Source organism: Patella vulgata, chromosome 3 (assembly GCF_932274485.2).
Source record: "Patella vulgata chromosome 3, xgPatVulg1.2, whole genome shotgun sequence".
In the NCBI taxonomy this organism is placed as follows: Eukaryota; Metazoa; Mollusca; class Gastropoda; family Patellidae; genus Patella; species Patella vulgata.
In genome coordinates this window covers 76,250,003-76,271,495 of record NC_065881.2, presented here as the reverse complement: position 1 = coordinate 76,271,495, position 21,493 = coordinate 76,250,003, and the positions used below count along the sequence as shown (strand labels likewise).

At 35.4% G+C, this 21,493-nt stretch overlaps 1 protein-coding gene across 2 annotated transcripts in view; it reads right to left on the bottom strand.

Annotated features, from left to right (window-relative positions):
* LOC126816128 (junctophilin-1) overlaps positions 1-21,493 on the bottom strand; it is an 85,048-nt gene that overhangs the window by 37,807 nt on the left and 25,748 nt on the right. The window contains exon 2 of one of the 2 annotated variants that reach the window (XM_050542333.2): positions 15,967-15,999. The exons of the other annotated variant lie outside the window; for it this stretch is intronic. Within the exon in view, the coding sequence (XP_050398290.1) occupies positions 15,967-15,999 (33 nt within the window). The remainder of the gene's footprint in view (positions 1-15,966; positions 16,000-21,493) is intronic. 2 annotated transcript variants of the gene reach the window in all.

The window sequence follows — 21,493 nt, the reverse complement described above, 5'->3', positions numbered from 1 at the left end:
AACCTAAGCGTCTGAATGGGCTATAATAGACAAGACAGAATAGGTCTACATGTAATGTCACATCATAAGGTGCGATAGCGCATGCATTCCAGGCAGAATGGTGCAATTTACTCATTTTACGCCTTCACATACTATTTTTTTCTTATAAATTAAAAGGTTGTTATAGAATTTAATTTGCAGAAGAAACAAAGTTAATATTGTGAGTTAATTAACCGCCCCGATGTCATCCCTTTCAGTGATTTTTTGAGGCCAAGCAAATATTCACTGCTGATCAGTTTGAGATCTTTAAACTGTTAATGGCTCATACAATTTTTCTCTGTTGAAATACTAATAATTGCCAGCCAGACTAGCTATAGAATTCTATTAAGACTTTTTTTTTCTTCCATTTCCATATTCATCCATAATCTAAATTGTAACCTTGATTTTCTATAATGGTGATTTTATTAACTACATCAGATTTACTTTGTTAATCAAAAGAAGATCAAATCTGGCTGTCTGCCATTGTCCGATTATTTGGCGTGAGATGGTTTGTGTTGTCTGGTAATGACAAGAGGTCAATGATCACTAGGTAATTATATAATTAACGAATAAGAGCCAGGCATCAATAAATTTACTACTTGATGATAGACACTGGATAAAGTCAATGATTCTGATAGCTGTATTATATCAGATTTCAGTTTCTAATGTGTTCAAATAAACCAGGGGAGGACTGGGAATTAGGAGTCTGTAAAGTGTAATCGACTCAAGGGGCCCCTAAGGAACTGATCAATGTTCTAAGGTAGCTTCGGCCGGGCCCTTTTTATTAGTCTTGAATTTACATCATTTTTTGATGAATTGGTAAGATGATTGCATAATTTGTGCATAAGCTAGAAATATCAGGATATACGCCTACTGTAGAAATCACCACTTATATTCCATGGCAGGCCACACATGGGGCCACGCTCAGGAGCATCGATCCAGCCCCCAGTCCGTCCCTGCAGATAACTATACCTTGCCAATACCTTTAGATATAATTATCTACGGGAACATATACATAAAGCAATATGGCTGCCATAACGCATGTAGAGCAGGTAAAGTTATGTTCAACAGAGCTGTACAGTAAACTGAGTTCAATAGGCTATGAAGTTTCATACAGCAATACACAATATTCCTCATGTTGTTCAATTTTTTAATTCAATAATCATTAATTAAATTAATTTATTTTAACACAAAATAACTACAATCATGTACTTTTATAACATCTGAAATGAATTTCTGTTTTTATAAATTTGAATTTCGAGTTATATGTTATGTTAACATGTTCAAATATACAAATAAATCCATCTTGGTAGTGTATCATCTCATATAACATAACCAATTCATCAATCCAGCTAAAGTTACCTTTCAGCTCTTCACTAAATAAAGATAACGTTTAATCAAAACTAACAAGATGATCGTGATCGTCCATATTGGTTTAATGTCAACACAATAATTCAATTTATAACACTATCTTTTTAATCCTATCTCTTGACAGAAACCGAATAATATTCTTTGCCTGAGGATTAATCGAGGATTCGTGCTCTCTCTTCAGCAACTCATCTCCTAAATCTCCACATTGAGTCCAGCCTGACAAGAGATTCCCTGAGGCAAACTTTTATCTAGGGTGAGGTTATTTTGGGATTAACATGGTTCAAGTTTATTTAACAATTCGCTTACGCGTAGGAGTCTTGTAGCAGTGGGAGGAAACCAGAGGACCTGGAGAAAATCCACGAGACTGGACAGACAACCATTCAGCAACCTAACCCCCAGGGCAACAAGGAGCAAATAAATTGAGACATTAGGAAATGGCCTGCTGTTTGTTAGTCGTGTGGTTTTCTCACTTACTAAATGAAACCAAGGGGTTGATCCAAGCTAATCTACATTTCGGCAGTTCCAACACACCTAATCTACCCCTTATGAATATTTATGAATCCACATTTAAATTGCAACTTATAAATCCCCGATTTTAACTGTTTCTATTGAAAGCTACTTAATTTGGTACATGTAAAATCCTCAAGAGATCAGACAAGACCCTAAAATACACTGGAGTAGTATAATTGGTTCTTTCCACAAACCAGGGAGGGTGTTTCGTCTGTATATGCTAGTCCACATATGACCAATCAGATATCAAAAATATTGACTGTACTGAGAATATAGTTATAACTAATCTTGATTATCGTTTGATAATAGGCAGGATTAATTAAGTGATGAACCCAATTATAGTGTTATGCACTAGTTCGGCTTATTGATGCTATTTCTTGAAGCTGACGTACAGGACTTCTGATGAGCTAACCCCAACATAGAAAATTCTGAAACAGAACTCTTCCATAAACGAGAGAGGATTTTTTAAATAAACGGAACTGGAAACATTGAGTTTTAATTAAATTAGAATGCATGGTTACAACTACATTAAATTAAATGTACCATATATTTATATATAGTTTAACAACCTCATTACAGGTTAAGCCAGTACAGTTTTCAAAATCTGCATTACACAAATTAATGATCTCTAATCTATAGATATAGCCTCACTCACTTATTTTAAACTAAACAGACAACCAAATAAAATCTAAGGCCATACCAAAAAATATTCTGGTTCTTTGACAATCCTTCCTTAAATTCTGATACGGGAGGGAGGTTTCTGTTTTTGTGTTTTTATTTTGTCAATGGATCACACTACTGGTCAAAATGACTTCTCATCAATATCCTGTTTCAAAACATTAATTACATTTAACTGATCACATTGTTAAATGTACTATTATATGATTCAGTATCATTTATGATTCATTCGTGTTTTATTGTTAAGTCCACTAAGCAAAAAAAAATAAGAGAGAGAGAGAGCTAAATGGGGTTTAACCTCCACTCAACACAAACTAGGTCATTTTGGGACTAACACATGGTTCAATTTTATTTCAATAATTCGCTCGCGCGTAGGGGTCTTTAGCAGTGGGAGGAAACCGGAGGACCCAGAGAAAAGCCAAGAGGTTGGACAGGCAACCCTACTCCTTGTCACATACATGTACAAACGGAGAATCAAAACCACACCAGTTGACTCAATGACAGACCTTATGATACAGCGCGCACACGCTAACCATTCGACCCTCCAACCCCCAAAAATAAAATAAATTTAGAGTTTGAACAATTGTGTAAAGTTCTGTGCGATGCATTATTCTTATGTTTGAACTTCCTTTACATGTATGTCAATGTACGCTAGATGTGTGTCTGTATATACCGTCTGTATAAACTTATTGATTACTATGGACTGTTGATCGGATCCTTGAGTCAATCTGATTCAACTAGACCTGTGAAATGATGAGATATAACTGACAACTCCGTGTATTGACCTGGATTATCACTCACCAACTGATGGCAATATTATAGCCTGGTTAAATATTGGGCCAAGACCAAATATATTCACAGAAGTCCAAGGTATAGTCACAGAGGTCCTAGGTATATATAGTCACAGAGGGCCAAGCGATGTAGTCACAGAGGTCCAATCTATAGTAACAGAGGAGCAGGGTATATAGTCACAGAGGACCAGGATATATAGTCACAGAGGACCAGGATATATAGTCACAGAGGACCCGGATATATAGTCACAGAGGACCAGGATATATAGTCACAGAGGGCCAAGCGATGTAGTCACAGAGGTCCAATCTATAGCCACAGAGGACCAGGATATATAGTCACAGAAGACCAGGGTATATAGCCACAGAGGAGCAGGGTATATAGTCACAGAGGACCAGGATATATAGCCACGGAGGACCAGGATATATAGTCACAGAGGACCAAAGGACCAGGGTATATAGCCACAGAGGACCAGGATATATAGTCACAGAAGACCAGGGTATATAGCCACAGAGGACCAGGATATATAGTCACAGAAGACCAGGGTATATAGCCACAGAGGAACAGGACCCAAAAGTCACAGAGGAGGAACAGGGTATATAGCCACAGAGGACCAGGATATATAGTCTAAGAGGGTCAAGATATTTAGTCACAGAGGGCCTAGGTATCTAGCCACGGTGGGTCAAGGTATTGACTTTTGTAGTCTGTAGGGGTGTAATACTTATTAAAATAAGCACATACTAAAGCATGTTTATAGAACTTTCACATTGGTGCTTCTGAAGGAATTGCTGCATGTACATATATACAATCAAAACTCACTACTGTTCTCCCAAAAACATTTAAAACAACCCTCTTCATATTTAGATTTGTCATACTGGAATAAATTAATTCTTTAAATGACACAATCAAGAATTCCACAAGTATATTAGAATTTCAAAGTGGCTGCAAATGACAAAAACATATTATTTATGTGGTTTAACGAACAACCCAGACATCGTGAGTCATATCTGAAATTCTGATCGGATTCAATGACCAATAATACATTATAACCCAAGAAAACTGATGGATGAATTGGAAACCCAGAATGTTCAACGTAACATACTGCAAAATACACTTTCGCAAAATTCATTGGAATCCTACACTGGGGACAACATTCCAGAATAAATGGCAAATATAGAGTTTAAGACCATGCAAAATCATATTGGTCCAGCCCAATCATTTAAATTTTACTTTGGTTATGATTAATTTCACACTACTATCTTTATGCAAGGGTTGGTTAGCCGAATGGTTTTACATGTCTTTCATTGAGTCAAGTGATATAGTTTCGATTCCCTGCTTGCATGTTCCCAATTGAATCCCACAGCTGGCATACATATTTCATCTGTTTCTGCTAAAATTTAGGTCTTGACTTCAGCAAACCTATCATTTTTGTTTTAATCTTTTAAATTACTATCTAAATACCCTAAAACTTTTCATTATTTAAATTAATTCTGTTGAATGTAAAATACCGATAATGACATTTCTATTGGCTTTCTGTCATGCTGTTGGTTTAAGCATAAAGCATCCAACCCGTAAGAGACTACAAAACTGCCACAGAATTCTATTTGTGAATAAAATACAGTAACATCAATCCTATAGGTCGAACTCCAAGTTAAATACATGTACATGTAAGACAAAAGGTCAAACAAGTGTGTGGACTTTATCAGGGGAGTATATGATGGTGTTCCAATGACAAAGTAGCACCCTTCCACCAAGCCTGGAAATAAGGCACCAGTCACAGACAATGTCAGGCACAGATTCAAGCTTTGTCAGGCACAAAACCTCTGGTGCCTGTCATTTTGTCCGGCAGTGATTTGCCTTTTTTATTGACATTAATAATACATGTCCAGCACTAAGTTCAAAATGTCAGGTACTATTTCATTAGTGCCTGAAATTTTGTCAAACACATCTATAACTGTTATTTCCAGGCCTGCCTTCCACTATACTTCTATAACAAAAAGTTTGGTAAACTGCAGAAACATCAGTCTTGGTGAAATAAATCTAGTGATAGAGAGAGAGAGAAATGGGGTTTAGCATCCACTCGACACAAAATAGGTCATTTCGGGACTAGCATATGGTTCACTTTTATTTCAATAATTCGCTTTAGCAGTGGGAGAAAACCCACGAGGTTCGCGACCCTACTCCTTGTCACATATAACCGGGGAATCGAAACCACGCTAATTTACTCAATGACAGACCTTATGATACAACGCGCACAGCTAACCATCGGCCATCCAATCCCCCTAGTGATAGAAGGTGCAATCAAAAATTCTGCCTCCTATTTCTTCAGGAAAAAAAATAATTTAAAAACAAAAAGTTCTCAGTTGGTCTTCTCAAAAGCTTATAGTTCCTTCCAAATATTTAAGTTTTGAAATTTTAACAAAACAACATGAAATGAAATGGGGTTTAACGTCCTACTTTTCTGCTCCTATACTGTGCTAATGAAGACGGGCATACGCCATACAGTGTGCTATGAGGGAAATTTTGCCCGGACAGCGGCAGAATCGCCTACTCTCATATCGAATTCCAACTGCCAAGGGATCTTTTACTTGCATTCCAATGTTTACACGGGACCTCGGTTTTTTGTCTCATCCGAAGGACTAGACAGCTGTCCTTGTCAGGCCCTCCGTCCTGCATCAATGACAAGGGGGAACCACGCTGGAAAATCGATATTCCCCCTTTATTGATCAAGACCCTGAAGAGTTAAAATAAAATTGGCTTGACTGTATCAATAGTTTCCTGATAATGACCATCATTGTTGTTTTTTTAAAGCAGCTTTTGTATTATCCTGCATTTGGAGCCGTCGTCCTCACAACTTTAAATAAGTCTCTAGATATCATTTGTGTGTTTCTGGACAAAAGAGGCTATTCAAATTCTGAAAATCAAACTCTTCTCTGATAATTATTATTCCCGCGGTGTGATTTACTGTCAAAGTAAATCTACCTTTAATTCTTACTAAAGCAAACCAGTTCACTTGACCTTCATAAAAATGGCTAAATGCCTTTCTGTTAAATAGCTTGATATTATCGTCTGTTCCACATGGCGTCTGGCCAACAAACACAATCAACTGCCAAACTAAGAAATGCTGATACAAAATGAGAAGAAACCGCAAAATACTCATTATATTCTTTATCAAAACCAAAGGCTATTCCATTCCCAAATCCATTACTAATAGTAATTGTTTGGCCAGAAAATTGTTACTGGTAGACAAAAAGATCCTATATTTTGTTTAAAAAATGGGTCTGGTTACGCTCTCAGCCAATCTTTGCTTCTGGTAATATATCATTGTCAAGAGTTGTAACTTCCACTTGATCTGCAGAAGACTAAAAGTTTAACCCCTTATAAAACACATTAATTTGTGAATCAATGGTAGTAAAAGACTGCTTAAAACTTGAACCCCTAGTAAAACGCATTAATATGTGAATCAGTGGTAGTAAAAGAAGAACTAAAACTTGAACCCCTTATAAACACATTTTGTGAATCAATGGTAGTAAAAGAAGACTCAAACTTGAACCCCTTATAAAACACATTAATTAAGGGCTAAAACGTGAACCCTTATAAAACATATTAGTTTGTGAATCAATGGTAGTAAAAAAAGGCTAACACCTGAACCCTTATAAAACACATTAATTAAGGGCTAAAACTTGAACCCTTATAAAACACAATAGTTTGTGATTCAGCTGTACTAAAAGAAGGCTAACACTTGAACCCCTTATAAAACACATTAATTAAGGGCTAAACTTGAACCCTTATAAAACACATTAGTTTGTGAATCAGCTGTACTAAAAGAAGGCTAACACTTGAACACATTAATTAAGGGCTAAACTTGAACCCTTATAAAACATATTAGTTTGTGAATCAGTGGTTGTAAATGGAGCAAGTTAGCTCTTTTACACAGAATTAATCAGTCTTTTTTACTGAAATATATCAGAGACTGACTCTTTCGTGTTTGCTTTACATGTTTCCTGAAGTGGTGTGCTGTGGAGCCTCCATCTGACTAACATTGTTTATGAAAAGTAAGATAAACTCGGTTTCATGAAATGAAATGAGTGTCAACGTCCTACTGTTCTGCTCTGACTGGGCTCATGATGACAGTTGTATGCCATACAGTGTGCTTTGAGGGAAATTTTCCCCTTACTCTTATATCAAATTTCATCTGCCAAGGGATCTTTTACGAGCACACCAATGTGTACACAGGACCTTGGTTTTCAATCCCATCAGTATGACTAGACAGCTGTCCTTCACAACTGACAAGGGCAACCCACGCAAGAAAATCCTTATGAACTTTCTCGGCCAACAAAACCGTTTCACTTCATTTCTTAATGATCAGTGGGGGTCCATGGTGACTCAGTGAGCATGGCACTGGCTCACTAATTAAGTAGGAGGTCCCAGGTTTGATCCTGGTAGGCCGAGAAAGCTTCTTGGAAAATATACCTTATACTCGTCTATGGCAGATATGTAGTTTAGTACTTTGTCGTGTACAAAATACACGACAAAGTACTAAACTACATATCTGCCGTCCATTTGCTGATTACACTATTTTGCTTGAATACACTATTTTGCCTATAACATTTTTTAGGACTTTGAATTCTGTCTTATGGTTTGGATTGTTCGTACTTGGTTTTATTTTATTTGGACTATTGTAGAGAGCAGTGGTGGCTCTGTTAGTAAGATGCTGGCTTGCTAACCCGGAGGTCCCATGTTCAATCCCGTGTTGAGCGAGAAAGTGCATCTGGATTTTCCAAAATATTCAGACTGCTGTCCTTCCAGATATAAACATTTCTTCCAATCCCCTCTAGGAATTTTCCATTCATCAGTAAAGTAAGTAGAACAGATTGCATCTGAAAATGTGGAATGCGACGGGCCCTCCAGTGGTCTGCAGCCCCTGCACCCCCTTCAGGCTAATCCGACCCTTGATTTTACAGAATGGATTGTTCTCTGTTCTATGTAAAATATGTCATGATCACTTCAACTTGTGAAAGTGTCATATTGATGAGCTAGCATTCCATTTTTAATTTCGTCGACCTTTTAAAATGTTAATAGGTCATCGTGAGTCTACTATCAGACATGATATATACATGTATATATATAAAGTTTTTTTAAAACTCAAGTTGCTTGCATAAATTCACCTTGGATAAATGTTACGAACATTCCGATAAATATCTAGTTAATTATAAAAAATACCACGTAAAGCCATACCCAATATAGACAAGATATCATTAAATTTCAATTTCATCAAAAGCAAAGCACAAAAGAAGTAAATGAAATATCAGTTAACCATTTAACATCTGGCACATTTAATTATTAAATACTGCGAGGGCGGGCTGTCGATAGAATTTTTATGTGCTGGACCACTGACAAGGGGGAACCACGCCGGAAAATCCAAATGAACTTTCTTCGCAGGTTAGTGAGCCAACGTCTTACTCACTGAGCCACAGCGGCTCCCAACTAAGATGATAAACCAATATAATTTGTCTAACACTCCCTAACTGCTAACATCAATTCACAATCATAACAAAAGTTACATGATCCAGAAAACAGACTTGAAAAATGGAACAATTGAATCGATTCCACATGGAGTTGACTGCAATCAGGTCGTCATGGATACCAGATATATGATAGAAAGTAAATGGTTTTATAAGAGGGAGTGAAGAGAAGAGCTGACTTTGTTTAATGATGTTATTAACTGCTGCTTTTCCCTAGTTCTACCAGTAATCGTGTAGAAAGTAATCATAACAGTCCTAGCCTTTATACACTGCTTCTAACTCTCCATACACACAACAATTAATATCAATAATCATATTGATAAATATATTACATATGGTGATAATCAGGTTATTATCAATACACAGTGATTTTATTATAATCTCTGTCAGCATATGGTGCCTCCAGCATATTACAATTTCTAATCAACTTCTCTGTACTTTTTTTTTTATTTAGGGGGTGTTGGGTGGCCGAGTGGTTTAAAAATGAAATTGGGTTTCATGTCCGACTGTTCTGCTCCGACTGGGCTAATGAAGATGTGCTATGAGGGAAATTTCACCCGGACACCAGCGATACGGCATATTCTTATATTGAATTCCAGCTCCCACTAGGGATCTTTTACATGCATGCCAATGTGTACATGGCAGTTGGACTTTGGTTTTTTGTCCCGTGCTGTCAGGCCCTCCATCTTGCACCATTGACAAGGGGAAACCACCCCGAAAAACGAATGGTTTAAAGTGTGTATATGGTCTGTCATTGAGTTAAGTGGGGTGGTTTCAATTCCCGCTGCTAAAGACCCCTACACGCAAATGCATTTTTGAAATAAAATTAAACCATGTTAGTCCCAAAATGACTTAGTTTGTGTCAAGTGAATGTAAACCCCATTTCTCTTTATATATATACTTTTTCCAAACCCTGATCCTCAGGTTAAAAAACCCCAGCTACAATTAATCTGAACTTGTGGTCAAATAACAAAATCTTGTATATATAATTAAGCAAAACCAAGCAGACCTGTGCACCATATAAAATTTCATATGCAATTATAAAACGTGTTACCATAGTAACTGGGTCATTCTCTATCAAATCACCCAATGAGGTAAAACGTAACCTCTTCCATCATTCAATTTCCGGCCAAATTAAAGCATATAAACCAAATTTCAGGAAAATCGAAGTAGGTACGGTTTACTTTTTCCATTTTTCAGCCGATTTGACATGGAATGATCCAGCTAAAAAATCGCTGTTTTGGCAATATTGGAATTTCCAAATGGACAACATTTCGGAAACACAGGAATTTAACACTCCACCCCTAATATTTAACCAGTTACATCCTAACATATCTGATTCTGTTGTTCTATTGAACATTTATTTAACAAACACCTAAAAATATTTTATCTTGGAACATATTAGACCACTAACCCCAACCCATGAATAATGCGGCCAAGAATACTTGTGGAAGCCAAACATTTCATTGAACCTGATATTTTCTGTCTGACGTTGTATCCCACCGATGCGATAAGAACTTAACATCTTTCAGGTAATTCCATTCACAAAGCTCCCCACACCTCAAACCAACGTCATACATTCCAGGCAACAGTATTCAACTACCATGGTAACCAAAACCAACATGGCAGAAAGTCAGCGGTCCAGAAAGTCTAATGAAGCAAATCAGCATTAGTTATTTTAGCTGGTAATTGTAGCCTGTATGTGGAATACATGTATATAGTAAATAGACATGTTTTATTTGTCTCTCTGTATTTGATTGATTAAATCAGAATAATAGACTTGATTAACATGACCGTGTTGAACATGTTTATAATTAACAGCAGAACTGATCTTTCTATTTAGCGAAATCTGTCGTCAACAGTAACAATAAACTCAATCATTAATATCTTATAATAGATCGGCTCATCCAGTTGTGGAAGTGAATAAAGACACTAATTAACATCCAGCCAGTAATGATATTTATGACAAGTTACACATAGACAGAGAAAAAGTAATAAGTACCCGAGGCCCAGAATCTAATTGTGTGAAATACATTAATCACAATAAGCTTAATAATGGTCAGTGTCAATAGGGAAGGACGGAACTAAAATCTATTCAATATAAGTCTGCGACATATTATATTGAATAGAATTCTGTGCTGTCATTTATATTTCAGAAAGATGTTACACATGGTCATTTCGATTAAAGATGCATCATGCAAGATTTAGATAAAGAGCTGTTCGTTCTTATTATAATAGTTGAAATATAGATAATGAATACATTGAAAATTGCATTCAAATTACTTCATTCTGTTAAGTACTATTGCTACGATAATAAACGTAGTCTTGATTTTTCATTTCACCATTTAATGAAGATATGGCAGACATTTTCTAAATCCACATAATACCTCACCGATCCGATGATCCTAGCGAGTTGATTATGGACTTCTCATGTTAATAAATGTTTAAATAATAATTTATATAACTATTAGAAGCCAAAAAGAATACCTGCAATAGACAGATTTAACTTTTACATAATTCATGTTGAACTATCTAGATTAGTCATTGTTTTGCTCAATCTCTCTGCCTAAGGCCCGATCAGTGGTGTATGGGGAACTTCAAAAAGTAGAGTAGGGGTGGACAGGCACAGATCATTTGCGTTGATCTTGCTACCCTGATTCTACTCATTTCATAATTTTAACAATTTCCAGAATATAACAGCTTTGTGATGAGGCCTTAGGCCTGTTAAGTGGTATTTTGGGGACTTCCAAAGGGGTGATGAGGTGTCAATACCTTCCTCCTCCGCCTCCCCCCAAAATAGCATAGCCTCGTCCATTCCCACTTATGACACATTAAACAATTCCTTTATTTATTTTTCATTTTACAAGTCCACATCAGATTATTTTATTTATTCATATTTCTAATATTATGTTGTAATATTTTGTAAAAAAAAATATTATGAAATAACAGATAATGAAAGTCTGAATGTTGCAATATATAATAGGAAATGTGAAGTTGTTCTTTGACAGAATTCTTTTTTAATATTCAACATTCTTCTAATGGATAATCTTTAAATTACCATGAGTGTTACATGTTAGTTTTTTTCATATTTGAAATGGAAGCCAGTTCTTAGTTTGCAAGTCAGAAGTCTGATCATTTTTCAATGTTTTGAGAAACTCAAAGACCCAGGGTTACGTGGCCGACATCCGAGATTCACAAACAGTTAGACCAATGAAAAACGTTTTGTTTCAGCTTATGAAAATATTTGTACATCACAGATTGATTGGTTGGAAAACATCAGTGAGAAAATACTGCCCGCAAGATAATCGTACGTTCCTGAATGAGACCAGTATCTTGTGGTAATATTTCTGGCAAGTTTGGATCTTGTATGTTCTTGTGAAGTTTGCGACTAAAAGATTGGCTAATTAATTAGATTTCGTACTAAGTAACTACTGATACTGGCATCCAATCAAAAATAATCTTTACTCCAAATACTGGCAGCCATATTGGCTTTCTGACTTTGATTAAAAGAGATGTTATATAGTTCTAAAACAAGGACTAACAGCCCATTCAGACGCTTAAGTTGAACTGGTTTAAAACGCCTGTCTGAACGCAAATGTGGGGAAAATAAACCAGTTTAAAAAACCCAACTCGCGACCTGTCTTCGAGAAGACTTTATTTTAAAATGGTTCATCTTAGCCGTCTGAATGGGTTGGCTTAAAAACCCCGGTTCCAGCTCATGACCTGTCTTCGAGAAGGCTTTATTTTAAAATGGTTCATCTTAGCCGCCTGAATGGGTTGGCTTAAAAACCCCGGTTCCAGCTTGCTTTGAGCATGTGCAGTCCACAGTAAGTTACATTCCTGTGAAAATATCGGGGTCAGACAGTGCCAATGTTATCAAAAGCGTGCGAGAACCGAATAAAGAATATGAAGCTACCCATGCGTAGTTAACTTGAACCTCCGACCGCAGAGGTCAGAATAGTTAAACTGGTTTGGCTTATATAGTACATGTGAACGCAACAAGATGCTGTCTTAAAAACACCAGCGATTATGAACTGGTTTAAAAATAATCGTCTGAACGGGCTATTAATGTTCTCTTTCATTTTTATATCATGTATATCATGTAAGTGTAATGTGTTTTTCATATGCTAAACACTAAACATTGTAATACAAATTATATACTAATCTAAAAACACGGAGAACCATGAAATTACATATATATATATATATTAATCCTAGACATGTCATTTAAACAAATAATCTGAAATCATGGTGAACTGCAAAAAGCAACACATTTGTATATGTATTAATCTTAAACATGTCATAAAGTAACATTTCCCATACTGTAATCCATTAGAAAATTGAAAAAAAAAAAATGTTTTCTGCATTTAACATGAAAGCATTTGGACTCGCAGATAGTTCATTTATTGTTTCAAGGGAAATGAAATGAAATGGGGTTTAACGTCCGTCTATTCTGCCCCCGAACTGGGCTAATGAAGACAGGCATACACTATACAGTGTGCTATGAGGGAAATTTTGCCCGGAGAGCGGCACTACAGCCTACTCTTATATTGAATTCCAGCTGTCAAGGGATCTTTTACGTGCACGCCAATATGTACATGGGACCTGGGTTTTTCATACCATCCGAACGACTAGACATCTGCCTTTGTCAGGCCCTCCGTCCTTCATCACTGACAAGGAAGAACCACGCCGGAAAATCTGGATGAACTTTCTCAGCCAATGCAGGAATCGAACTCCCGACCTCCAAGCTAGCGAGCCAGTGTCTTACCCACCTAGTCACCTTGACCCCCTTATTGTTTCAAAGTTTAATGGATTAGACAATTTTTTTAGATACACATGTAATCAGATTGTTACATTAAGACATTGAAAACTTATATTTTTTAAAGTTAATGTTGAGATTGATATACTGATATGGTACTGTATATATAAGCAGGCCTGTAGCCAGCTCGCTAGCTTCGGAGGGGCAGTGAAGTTTTTAGGGGGGGACACACCTGGCACAGTCTACAGTAGGTATTTTAGAGCTATGGTCGGCAAATTTCTTTTCGTGGGGGGGGGGCAAAACATTTTTTCGGCGGGGGGGGGGGGGGGAGATTGGCCCCCATTGCCCCCCTCTGGCTACGGCCTGTATATAAGTAAGGGAATATACAGAGAGTATTAGCCAGACACTGAACCATGTACAGATTGCTCAAACAGAAACTAAAACATTGGCTATTATAAACCTTACAGATCATGCCATGATGAATGGCTACCAAACAAGGAATCTTCAATATTACTTTTTGTGTGGCAAAATACTATCTGAGAGATGACTGTATCTTGTATCAATCATCATTACACCATCAAGGGTGAGAAATATTACAACATGACTGATAAAGGTGAACATGTATTGCAGTTCTTTTAACTTGACAAGAGTAAATATGGATATTAATTGGCTCCAAACTTACAACTGTTGTATTGTTGTATTTGTTTGAATTATGTAGGGTTTATTGGGGTTTATATCTTCATTAACATCACTTCACTTCAAAAAATAAAATCTATATCTACAATCACTTCAAAACCCAAATTCTCAAAAACGTAAAGCAGCATTTTGTCAGAAATTAGTACTCATTTTATCAAAAATTAGTACTAAGCCATTTTGCGATATGAGTATCACACAATAAAAGCAGTTAATTTTATTTAAATTAATAAATTTTACCAATATTATTGAACCAATTATTTTAGGAGTATAACTAGAAACCAAAGAAATCAATGGGGATTGTAAAAATTTGCTTTAAAAAGCAGTTTTTATTTTATATAATGCAAAAAATGCTTAAAAAACATTAATTTGCCATAAATGTATCTTTTAGAAAAAAACTGAACGTGATCGTACAAAAAAGTGAGATGAACAGTAATAAGTGATAATAGAAACTTGACATTTACAACTTGAAACATTACAATATTGTCTAATTACAATAAGAAAGATGACAAATACCTAATATTCAAATGATTAGAAAATTGTGGTATACTTTTATCTAACATCATAGAAATTCATACAGAGGTATATATGAATTGATTTAATTCAAGAACAGGGCTGCCTATTTGCCAACTTGAACTAACTGTTGGCAGCTGTGTGTTATTTAATTTTTTTATTTTGATTGGGGTTCCAACATTTTATTGAATATTAGGCCTTATAAAAACAAGGCTAAAATTAATGTATTTTTCAACCACCCCCCTATCTGTTATTAACCAATTCTGTTAAAGATTTTAGCTAATGATGAATTGGGCTTTCTGACACTATGAAATATGAAACAATTGTGAATGTGCTAGAAAACTGTAAAAAGCCATAACAATATTTCACCAAAACGCCAAACATCAACAAAAAGCCTAATAACACAATATCTAAACCATCCAATGACAAAACCAGAAAAGCAGATCTGCTGGACTGGGGTGGCACCATTTTGGTTGTTGCATCATGGATAATTCAATAAATTGAATATTTTGTTTAATTACCTGTTTTATGTGTAGTAGACCCTCTTAAGGTAAAATGATTCTCATGCAATTGGACTACCATAACAGTCTGTTTGCCATCTAGCATTTACATACATGTAGTTCTATGTAATAAATTTTTAGCTTGAAATTAAAAATTTAATAATTCCACTGTAAGCCTTTTTTTATCAGAAAATCAACAATTATTATGATATATAATATGTATAGTATTGGGATGATTCTTTTCAAACAGAATCTTGTAATTTTGATATGGCAATTTGACAACCTGGATGTAAAATGTCAATTTTGTTATATCCAACAGAGAGTTGAGAATTTATGTTCACCAAAGACCAAAATTTATTCTAGTTATTCCTTCTGGGGTTTTTTTCCCCCGCCATACATATCTGATTTAGGGTCACAGGTTAAATATGAATCCCTACATGCAACAACCAAATAAGGCAACACCATGTTTCTTGTGATTTTTACAACAGGTTCTACTATTGGGTGAAATATTAAGTTGTTCGATGACGTAAGAAGAAAAATACGGAGAGGGTCAACTACGACAAAAAACAGGGAAGAAAGAAAAACTTCAAACTTTTATTTTTGTCCATACCTGGTGCCACTTGCTTCTCTTTGAGGAATTCTTCTGATAAAAATAAACAAAATATTATATTAATGTATCATACATACAGCAGCATACATTACCAACTAATGGCATCAGTGGAGGTGGGGCAGTAAGGCCAATGAATGATTAACAAGAAATGATTCATGTACCCCACCCATCTTTGTTTACCAGTTGTTGTTAGCAAGTTCCGGCCTGAGGGGTGTGCAAACGCTGCTGATCCACAGGATCCGCCCCGCAACTGTGGGTGGCCCAAAAATTTCAGAGAGATTTAGGCTACCATTGACATCCTAACTCAGTATTTTCATATTTGGTTTGGCCTTTTCACTGCCCTCGCATATTTTATATCACGCAGAGTATATCCTGTACAGAGCCTGAATGTCCCAAGGACTTCGTCGAGTTGGCAATGGTAGTCATTGAGCATTCGGTCAAGGTTATATATTTCTCAAATAAGTAAAGGTCACATCGTTTCGTTTACTTTCATATTTCATTTGTGACGAGCAGATATTGAAAAATTCGCAACATAAACCATTTGGTTCGGTATCATATTTTGTATGCAGTATATCTTATGGAAAAAATGATTTTTTGTTAAATCCGCTGCCTGTCATTTCTCTTGACCTTGAGAGGTTTCTGAAACCCAGATCGATAGCTGACAGGATATTTCTTTAGTTTCCGAAATATATAGGCTACTTCTATGGCATTACAGAATGTATTATTGGTTAGTTTCACTTAAAAATCCCTATTTCATTCTTCAGCTAACCTAAACCCAATTATAACCATTCAATGTAAATTTTTACACTCACTAGATAGTACATGCGCCCACGCAATACCTTTCCCGCCTTATTCCGATCGTCCAGTAATTAGGCAGTGTTCACTTAGGGGGCGTTTAAAGCTGTATTATTAGCTCCCACAGCAAACGGATAACCAATGCCCATATGTGTTCTTGCTTGTAAAAATAGCCTACCACAGTTATAATTAACACTAATTAGCCCTAGTCAAAGTACTGAACTAGGGAGCTTGAATTGTTATTTAAAGCAAAGATCTCGACCTATACACACCCAAGGCAGTGTTCCATTGGAAATTATAGATAATTCCAAATTTGAAAGATAATTGGCAGTTTGAAGGAGGAACCCAATTAGTTTAAGTTTCTTTATACAAGCATATATTATTACTAGCAACTATATTTGTATTTAAACAGTAAAAGATCGATCAAATTTTGTTATTTGTAAATAAATAACCTTGTGCTTTGAAAACCTCGTGACTACAATGGCTGGTTAAAATTTATAAAATTAAATGCCCCATGGTTAAGCTCAGCAATTTTTGTAGAATATCACCTTATCTTTGGCCATCGACATTTAAAAAATGTTGGTTCCCGGGTTTGTTTGTTTTTTCTCATAATCCAAAATTAAAGCAAAAACGTCACGATGTACATGTAGAATGGTCCTTTAATTTGGACATACTTATTTAAAGGCGACTTCTCATAAATCCGAAATTATAGCAAAGACCTATAGATTATGATAAGTGACCAAACTCTACCCCAACAATCGGGGTCAGATTAAAGCTGTTTGGAGGGAGGGGGGGGGCTGTGCTTCAAACAGGAGCCCCAATATTAAAAGTGCCCCCAAATTAGTTCTAAAAAATTGTACCCTAAATAAATATGTGATTTATTATGTTGTATATGTTTGTGCCAAACAAATCTATCTTAAATACATTTTGCATTTGTGGGAGTGTGACGGACAATGACCAGAATATGCCTCTTTTCCACTGCAGATGCAAGGACCCCGGCGAAATTTTCAGCTGTAGACCCCCTGTAATCTTAATGCGACCCTGCCATTAATCCATCTGTAATGAAATATATTAGGGCTTAAAATCCTTAGACAAGAGCATTGGTGGCAACGCGGACAAGACTCTCGCCATTTACTTTTTAGAACCAGGAACAATTCCTTTGGATGAAATTTTACCTTGGACGCTACCCTCGTCTTTAGGAAACGAGATCGAATAGGCCTACTAATGGACTAAACCTACTATGTGGCTTCTCTGGCAAGTTTCTTAGGAAACACTTGTCTACCATATCACCCGTGTGGAAGCGGACGTATAACCCGATGAACGAACGAGCCCACTAATGAAGACGGGAACACGGTCTAACTCACTGAATCGCGGCTCCCTATTACCGATCTTTTTGTACTTAAAGGAGCTAAATCGCTAATATTTTGGACCTAGAAATTGCCACAAATGAGTCGCAACACATATAATGTAATATGAATTTATATAAACTGTTTTACATTCAATCGTGTTCGTTTTACTGTGAATTGTCATCAGTTATGTTCGGCGAAATACGCCAGAAGTCTCAACCGCTAGTCAGTTTCTATCGTCTGGTTATTCCAGTCAACACCGATATTATTTATTGCGCATGCTCTCCAAATAAGAATATGATATTACCGTTCGACATGACTTGTGGAATATGCCTAGCCTCATTCTTTGAGCACCTTGTTACAAATGGCGCTGAAACGCATTATGGTACACGATTCGTATACCAATGGTAAAATGTTTATTTTGTCTTAAAAATATTGGATATCAGAAGCCCATCTTTTCCAGGTAAGATCACAACACCAATGCTGATTTAAATTGCAAAAAAATTCGTGTTTTCAATGTCGAAGATTTTGGATGATATTGAGTTACGGACTTAGCTACTTTAAGTACATAAATAGTAGAGACAGGTAGATGGATGGAAGAAGAACTAGCTGAACATGTGTTAATAGCATCACATGAGTGTAACACGCTGTAACTATTTAAAGAGACATAGAGAAAGAGAGACGATATATAATAATGCTGAGTGGGCGAGTTAAGAGATAATACGACGTCATGTTTATTATTAGTAGCTTCAGTTAATCAGCTACATCTGTTATCCTTCACTTATTTAATTCTTCTAGTTGATGACTTGAATAAACACGCCATACATTCTTAAAATACACAAATATCTATATACATACACTCGATTACAGGTAAAACGGTATATACAGATACAGGTACAACTCTAGTAGGGGGCATCTATACACTCTATTACAGGTAAAATACCTTTATATACAGATACAGGTAGAACACTACAAAGAGTTTTCTAATTCAGGTATGTTAGGCCTCGCAGAAAAAATAGTGTACACAAATATCTATATACGTACACTTGATTACAATTAAAACTTTATATACAAATACAGGTAAAACTATAGAAGGGGTCATCTATACACCCTATTACAGGTAAAATACCTTTACATACAGATACAGGTAGGATGTATATACATGTACACCCAGGTAGGGGTGTATAATACATGTATGTTGGGCCTCACAGAAAAAATAGTGTATTATACAAATACAACTATTTCTTAATACAGATTTCCCTCATACTAAATTCTAATATGCGATGCATTCTAAATACTAATATGCGATGCATATATCTATGCTAGCTTTGATAAAAATGTAGATATCTATAATGTTAACTGTAAGACATCTACAATGTGTGCTACATAATGTATAGGTTTCTTGTGAAACCTATAGAATACTTATATGCAATGTATAATGTTAGTTACGTTTTTTCTTGTAAAATATATTGTACCATTGGCAATGCCATTGGTTACAGATGTAGACACTGAGTACATGAGACCTAGGGTGCTAGTTATATCAAAACTTCATGCATATATTTTATGTCTTGGGTGCTCAAAACCTGATACATAGTATATTATTATGTATACTGTATGTCTAAAGAGTTATTCCAAAACCCTACAACAGTATAATTTATGTCTAGGGTGTTTGTTATAACAAAACCATATACATAGTAGATTTTATGTGTAAGGTCCTAGTTATATCAAAACTTGATACATGATAGATTTTATATCTAGGGTGCAAGTTATAACAAAACCTTATACATATTATAGTCCATTTTATGTTAAAGTGTTAGTTATATCAAAATTTGATACACAGTATATGTTATGTCTAGGGTGAAAGTTATTTCAAATCTTGACACATAGTATTTTATGTCTAGGATATTAGTTCTTGGGTATATTTTATATCTAGAGTGCTAGTTATATTAAAGCTTGATAATAGTATATTTTATGTCTAGTGTGTTAGTTATATCAAAACTTGATAATAGTATATTTTATGTCTAGGGTGCAATTTATATTAACACTTGATAATAGTATATTTTATATCTAGAGTGCTAGTTATATCAAAACCTAATACACACTATTTTATGTCTAGGGTGTTAGTTATATCAATACATAGTATATTTTATATCTAAAGTACATGTACCAGTTTATATCAAGGTTGATACAAAGGATTTTATAACACGATACATAGTAGAGTATTTTATAACTAGAATGCTACTTCTATATATAGCCTAATGACTAAATAACATACGATGCTCTATAACAGCTTCGAACCCAGTTCAGCGATGGCTTCATTTGATTATCATACTTAATGATAACCACGAACAATATTAACCATTAATTTTCAAATAAATCAAACATTGTGTAATGAAAAAAAGAGTTAAGTGTGATTTTAAAAATAGGTAGTGTGTTGATATAGAAGTAACAGTCGAGTCTATGTAATGAAAATAAAACATAGTTTTCATTTATAAACAGATTTATAATTTGGCATAGTGAAATTACTGTTTATGATTTATCTTATTCGTGACTTTTTGTGTAATTATTTACTTCAAAATGAAACGAGGTATTGTAAAAGACTAGTTTTAATTAGAAATATAGGGAACAGTTGACTTGTGTCAAATTTAAAGGCCAAATGTATAATTCGGAGCTCTCCTGTTTCAAAAATCGCACATATATGATATAATTTGATATATTTTATACAACATGTGTATCACGTGACTATTATTCCCACTGTTTTCAGTGACATGCATTATAGAAGCATATTATTTATGCATAAGTATAATTCGTAAGTTCTATATCTAGTCAATACAATTAACTGTATTGTGGTTTGAGGACATTACAAAATGAACTGATATTAACAAAATAAAATATTAACATATGAACTAGTACGATACATGACGTCCCAATGATATTAACAAAACGAACTGGTAAAGTACATGACGTCCCAATGACATTAACAAATGAATTGTTACGATACATGACGTCCAAATGATATTAACAAATGAATGGTACGATACATGACGTCCCAATGATATTAACAAATGAACTGGTAAAGTACATGACGTCCCAATGATGTTAACAAAACGAACTGGTAAAGTACATGACGTCTCAATGATATTAACAAATGAACTGGTACGATACATGACGTACAATGATATTAACAAGATGAACTGGTAAAGTACATGACGTCCCAATGATATTAACAAATTGAACTGGTAAAGTACATGACGTCCCAATGATAATAACAAAATAAACTGGTAAAGTACATGCCGTCCCAATGATGACAACAAAACGAATTTGTGAAATACATGAAGTCACAATGATGTTAACCAACTGAATTTGTAAAGTTCATGACGTTGAAA